Genomic DNA, 6,942 nt, shown 5'->3' with positions numbered 1-6,942 from the left:
ACGAAAGATTATTTTAAATGATTTTGTGTGTACATTAAAGTTTTCTTTACAGTTGAAATAAAATCTTTTTCATTTATAATTTATTAGCAAAGTTAGTCGAAAACTCCACAAATAAACAGAAATAAACAAAGACAAAAGCATTAATTGTAGACGAACTTATTTAATAAAAAGGGATTTTTTAAAAATACCAAAGCTTCTTGCGTTAAAAATATCTTTTCATTTTAGATTTCCGTATTTAATAGGAATTACATAAAAGATAAGTAAAAATAGATATTAGATAAAAATACTACAGAATAAAATGAATTATTTACAAATGTTATTTACTTTACAGATTGATACAGAATTTATGGATGTGTGTAAAAAATGGTTGTTATGAAATGTATTTAATCAACAATTTTGTTTTGATTAAATTGATATTTTTCTGGATAGTGCAAAAAATATTTTAGAATGAAAATCCAATAACATGCAGCAAATATGAGTTTATTAACATTTCTATGGAAATGGTGTCCATTATATTTAAAATAAAGAAGAACCCAAATGAGATAAATTAATAAATACCAATAAATGCTCTGAAAGTAATATTGTGCTGCTGCTGCATAGTTCAATACTGATAATGAAGTCACATTGTAAGAGACAAACTTTAATTTACTTTGCCCTGCTTCATTTGAATGTTCATTTATTATGTAAAATTTCATCCACTTTTTTTGCGGAGGGAGGAGGGGGTTAAAAACCATGCACTTCGAAATTACTACGCGTTCTTTTCTCACACCATTACAACAATTATCATATATTATCATAATGATATGTGAAAGTGAAAACGAGGCTACATCAAACTGTGGCCAGTCATTTATTCTTGTTCCGAGTTGCCAGATGATCTTTTATAAGCGAAAATTAGTGAATTTGGCATTTTTTTTTTTTTTTTTTTTTCACATTTTAGCCTTTAAAAGTTATTTGGCTTTTTCCAAAGCGTAAAGTATGAACTAATTAAGAAAGGAACAAGCAGAATATTATACAAATAGGATTTTGAAGGTTGAATCGTTTAGTCATTAAATCATTGGTTGAATAAAATCGTCACAAAACCATAACTAAGAAGGTTTAAATCTCTATAAAATATAAATACTTCAAATCTTGTAATAATTGTGAATTTGTCAAGTATTTCAAAAGCCAAAAAACGACCTATTTGACAGTTTAAATGCTTACAAGTCTTGTGTTCCATCTTTGTCCATATTATTCCATTAGCTTTATTTACTTTGTATTTTAGATCAAGTGACAGCAAGTGGAAATCTACATAATTATATTACTTGTAGTTATTTATTATGCGTTAGCAAGGCGTGATCATAAAAAGGCGTTTTTTTTTGTTTTTTTTTTTATTTCTCAAAAGAATATTTATAAGTTCGGGTTTTAATAGAAAAAAATAAAAACTGGAAAGGATGCGTGTGACGGGTTTGTTAAAGTCAATTTCGCTGAAAATATTTAAAAGTCATATAACTATGGAATTAAAAAAAAATACTAGCGGCTAATTGTATACAAGTTTTTACTTCCGTCGATGTATGCGCAAGTTTCATCGTGCGACAATTACAGATTCATGATGTCATTTGTGAACGGTGTAGCAGCATACGTTATAAGTATGAGATATTATTTAGTTAAGTTATAATCAGACGGTGAAAAATAAATATTTTATTGAGATATAAACAGTTTGTAGTGATGAGAGATGCGATTCGATCGAACGCCAAACAGTGATTGGTTTGAATAGCGACCATCTTTATTTCATTATTAAAATATTATTGAAATAATCAGCTTTCAGTTAATAATTTATTTCACAACTCATGACAGTGGGGAGACTTGCCACTTGAAATGGAGTAACAAAACTTGACTGCAAATTATAGGACGATGTTGAGCTGTTTCCACTTGATCAAATATGCAACATAAATAATTCCAAACAACTGAAATATGGAGAATGATGATTTTAATGTCACACGACCTCAAATAAAAAATGATTACAGATAATGTAACATGTGAAGTTCAATAACTCTGAATTAATTTAACTAAGTTATCTCCCTTGTATTAAAATTAAAATTGAGACAGTAAAAGTTTCATGAATACTTCCTCTCGCTGGAACTCTAATTTTAAAGTAGTTTTTAAATTGTTCTTAAATCACATGTAACATTTTAGATAAAATGCCCTTTTTCCAGGAATTCAAATCATTTTTATTAGAATAAATTATTTTATGACCAGATATATATGTCGTCGAAAATGTTATTTAATTATTGAAATAAACAGCTTTCAGTCAATGACATTTCAGAGTTCTAGTCAGTGGGGAGATTTTGCACTTAAACTGAAGTAACAACGATTGACTGCAAATTATAGGATGATGTTGGCTTGTTGCCACTTGATCATACATGCAAAATAATAACAACTAAAAGGTGGAGAGTGATGATTTTAATGTCACTTGATCTCAAGTAAGAATGATTACATGTGAAGTCCGATCTCCCTTGTATTAATTATTCAACCTGAGACAGTAGTAACCTAAAGCAAAACTTGCTGTCGCATGATCTCTCATGAGAACTAAATAAGGAAATGTTATCAAAGTCAAGATAAGTTACTTTTCTACCTAAGTAGCGGTTTTTATTTAATGTAACATGTTTGTTCAGCTCGTAAAACATACAGTGTTTATGATGTATTGGAAAATTGAAAATGGCGACCGACTCCCTCTTTGATTCGATAAGTTTGGGAAAAAGAGTTAAAAATAAAATTATATACAAAATACTGTTATAAACTCACCAAAAATATATCAGCCTATGTCATGTTAACATATATCGAGCGAGTTTCTAATAGTATTTTGTGTAGTTTATTTTTATTTTTAACTCCTTTTCCCAAACTTATCGTGTCAAAGAGAGAGTCGGGCGCCATTTTAAATTTTCCAATACATCGGTAAACACTGTATGTTTTTCGAGCTGAATAAACATGTTACATGAAATAAAATAAAATAAAACATTAGAAAATTATCCACTTAGGTAGAAAAGTAACTTATCTCGCCTTTGATGAAATTTATTTGTTTTTTGGGTTATCCTTTACGGAGATATGGTCCCGACGTTTGCCTCGTTCTGAGTTCGGGGAGAGGCCGTCTGACGTAGGCGGTGTCGAGGCAGAAAATTACCCTAACCGCAGAATTTTACAGGGTTAACTAACCACGTGGAACTATTCTAATCATGTGGACTGTTTTTTTTTTTTTTTTTTTTTTTGCTTTTTATTTAATTCTAATTATTTGAACTGTCTATTTTGTAAAATTCCAATTATTTGAACTGTTGAATTATCAAAAATTCTAATTATTTGAACTGTCTATTTTGTAAAATTCCAATTATTTAAACTGTTGAATTATCAAAAATTCTAATTATTTGAACTGTTTATTTTTTTTTATATATTCTAATTATTTGAACTGTGTAATTATCAAAAATTCTAATTATTTTAACTGTTTACTTTGTGTAAAATTCTAATTATTTTAACTGTTTATTTTTTTTTTTTAATTCTAATTATTTGAAGTGTTTAAAATAAAATAAAAATTCTAATTATTGGAACGGGTTTTTTTAAGTTAACAACTGTGCACTTTATTTTATGGAGGGGTAATTTTCTGCCTAAACGTCAGACGGCCTCTCCCCGAACTCAGAACGAGGCGGACATTGGGACCATCTCCATAAAGGTTAACCTCATTGGTTTGTTTGTTAAAAAAAAAAAAAATAATAATTGATTCCCTACTAAATTATTTGCAACGCTGTTATTTGTTCACGAACTTTTTCCGATTAATCAATTGGTTTATCATTCAACTTCTGGATCTATTTTAAGTTAAAAAGAAATCGAAATGACCATTTATAATTATATTATAAATATGTCGATTAAAAGTCTGTATTTTCGTGTTTGCCATTGGAAACAGTTAATGCAAGCGCGTTATGGAGAAACACAACAAAAATCTCTTTAGACAGAATAAACGAAATCAAAACAAGATGGCGATGGCGACTGACGGGTTTGTATTACTGTACACATAGATTCGAAAAAGTTGTCAAAAAAACAAATATATAACAAATAAATGTTATCAAAGGCAAGATAAGTTACTTTTCTACCAAAGTGGATATATTTTTCGTGTTTTTATTCAATGTAACATATTTATTCAGCTCGAAAAACATAGTGTTTACCGATGTATTGGAAAATTACAGGATGGCGTCTGATTCTCTCTTTAACACGGTAAGTTTGGGAAAAGGTGTTATAAATAAAAACCCAGATAAAATAGTGTTAAAAACTCGCTCAATATATGTTACCGTGACATAGGTTGACATATATATTCGGCGGGGTTTCCCAAACTTACCGTGTTAAAGAGAGAATCAGACGCCATCTTGAATTTTCCAATACATCGGTAAACACTGTATGTTTTTCGAGCTGAATAAACATGTTACATTGAATAAAAACACGAAAAATATATCCAGTTTGGTAGAAAAGTAACTTATCTTGCTTTTGATAACATATATTTGTTTTTTGACAACTTTTTCGAATCTTTGTGTACAGTAATACAAACCCAAATTTTATATTAAAATTTCTGAAGGTGCGTAAAACAATGAATGCAAAAAAAAAAGAAAAGTAATATTTTATAAAGAATCACAAAGGTCAGAAATAAAAAATCGCATTAAGTAAGATTCACGAAAAACATTTCGAGAAAATGTGGCTGGCCCGAAATGACCATTTATAATTATATTATAAATATGATGTCGATTAAAAGTCTGTAGTTTCACGTTTGCCATTGGGAGCAGTTAATGCAAGTAGGTTATGGAGAAACCCAACAAAAAATCTCTTTAGACAGAATAAGCGAAATCAAAACAAGATGGCGACTGACTTTAACCGCATGTCGTATGACAAGACATTTCAATTTACTTCAAACGAAATTCAAATGATGGGGCTAAATTTTATATTAAATCTACTGAAAGAGCGTTAAATAATGAACGCAAAAAAAAAAAAACAATAGTTTATAAATAATCACAAAAGTCAGAAAGAAAAAAATCGCATTAAGTAAGATTGACAAAAAACATTTCGGGAAAATGTGAGTGGCCCTGAAAAGGGCCGTTTGTGTTGTGTCAAGGGAATAAGAGAATTTACTTGGCAGCTTTCTGGGTCTTCTTGGGAAGAAGTACAGCTTGGATGTTGGGAAGGACACCGCCCTGGGCAATGGTCACTCCGGCCAAGAATTTGTTTAATTCTTCGTCATTACGGATGGCCAATTGCAAGTGACGGGGGATGATTCTGGATTTCTTGTTGTCTCTCGCAGCATTTCCAGCCAACTCGAGAACCTCAGCGGCCAAATATTCCATGACGGCAGCCAAATAGACGGGTGCACCGGCACCAATTCTCTCCGAATAGTTACCCTTGCGGAGGAGACGATGGATACGACCAACGGGGAATTGAAGTCCGGCACGGGATGAACGAGTCTTGCTCTTTCCCTTGGCTTTACCTCCTTTACCACGACCAGACATTTTTAGGTTTGTGTTTGCTGTTTCAAAAACTCAAAACGATTTACTTTACAAAACGCACGCAACTTGCGTTAAATACGCGCAGATCGGCTCCGGCCAACTGACTGCTGATTATTTTACCGCCGCTTTCAACACAACCGCTTTCTTTTTTTTGTCTGTTTTAAGTGCTTTCACAAGTTGTGTAGTTTTTGTTGCTAGTTTCTGACCAATCAAATACGAGAGATTTGAGAGAGAAAATTGTGATTGTTGCTGGGAGCCAGCGTGTTTCGTATAAAAAGGGAAGAGAATAAAGTTGCCTTCACATTCGTGTATCGTCGAAATGGCTCCCCCCACTGAAGTTAGCAAGAAAGGCGCTAAGAAAGCCGGTAAGGCTAAACCTGCTCGTGATGGCAAGAAAAAGAGAAAGAAGAGGAAGGAAAGTTATTCCATCTACATTTACAAAGTAATGAAACAAGTTCATCCTGACACTGGAATTTCTAGCAAAGCCATGTCTATTATGAACAGTTTTGTTAACGATCTTTTTGAGAGAATCGCTAATGAAGCCAGTCGTCTGTCCCATTACAGCAAGAAAAGAACACTTAGCAGCCGTGAGGTCCAGACCGCTGTCCGTCTCCTTCTCCCTGGTGAGTTGGCTAAACATGCTGTCTCTGAGGGAACCAAAGCTGTCACCAAATACACCAGCGCCAAGTAAAAAGCGTTTCCTTCCAAAGAAAACACATTCCCAAAACGGCCCTTTTCAGGGCCACACATTTTTTCACGAATGTTTCTTCACTTTCTATATTTTAATGCGATTATTCACAGTTTAGATTTCATAAATATTCCCATCTCTTTCTATGGCGTAAATATTACTTATATTTGTTCACGATTAGGGAAAGAAAGTCTTAAATTATATTTGTATTTTTTTTATTTGTGAACTTGTAAATTTAAGTCAATCTTAATATAAATGTTAGCATTTCCGGGTTTCTATTACTGTACACAAAGATTCGGAAAAGTTGTCAAAAATACAAATATATAACAAATAAATGTTATCAAAGACAAGATAAGTTACTTTTCTACTAAACTGGAAATAATTTTCGTGTTTTTATTCAATGTAGCATGTTTATTCAGCTCGAAAAACATACAGTATTTACCGATGTATTGGAAAATTCAAAATGGCGTCCAACTCTCTCTTTAACACGGTAAGTTCGGGAAAAGGTGTTATAAATAATAAATTAGATAAAATACTGTTAGAAATTCGCTCAATATATGTTACCGTGACATAAGTTGACATATATTCGGTGGGTTTTTAATAGTGTTTTGTCTAGTTTATTTTTTATAACACCTTTTCCCAAACTTACCGTGTTAAAGAGAGAGTCAGACGCCATCTTGAATTTTCCAATACATCGGTAAACACTGCATGTTTTTCGAGCTGAATAAACGTGTTACATTGAAT

At 31.8% G+C, this 6,942-nt stretch overlaps 1 protein-coding gene and 1 pseudogene across 2 annotated transcripts; one reads left to right on the top strand and one right to left on the bottom strand.

Annotated features, from left to right (window-relative positions):
• Positions 1-4,622: 4,622 nt before the first annotated feature.
• On the bottom strand, positions 4,623-5,715 carry LOC145303628 (histone H2A-like). Its single transcript, XM_080145190.1, has one exon. The coding sequence runs from the start codon at positions 5,511-5,513 to the stop codon at positions 5,136-5,138; it is 378 nt and encodes a 125-aa protein (XP_080001316.1). The 5' UTR covers positions 5,514-5,715; the 3' UTR covers positions 4,623-5,135.
• Positions 5,681-6,224, top strand: LOC145303629 (histone H2B, gonadal pseudogene; annotated as a pseudogene). The gene has a single exon (XR_013873752.1). The product of XR_013873752.1 is annotated as a histone H2B, gonadal pseudogene (transcript).
• The last annotated feature ends 718 nt before the right edge of the window (positions 6,225-6,942 follow it).

Source organism: Euprymna scolopes, chromosome 19, assembly GCF_053919585.1.
Source record: "Euprymna scolopes isolate OS-2025 chromosome 19, ASM5391958v1, whole genome shotgun sequence".
Lineage (NCBI taxonomy): Eukaryota > Metazoa > Mollusca > Cephalopoda > Sepiida > Sepiolidae > Euprymna > Euprymna scolopes.
The sequence above is the reverse complement of the archived record's forward strand: the minus strand, read 5'-3'. Positions and strand labels throughout refer to the sequence as shown.

Coding starts and splice junctions, on each gene's coding strand:
- LOC145303628 (XM_080145190.1), bottom strand. CDS start 5,513: ATGTCTGGTCGTGGTAAAGGAGGTAAAGCCAAGGGAAAGAGCAAGACT.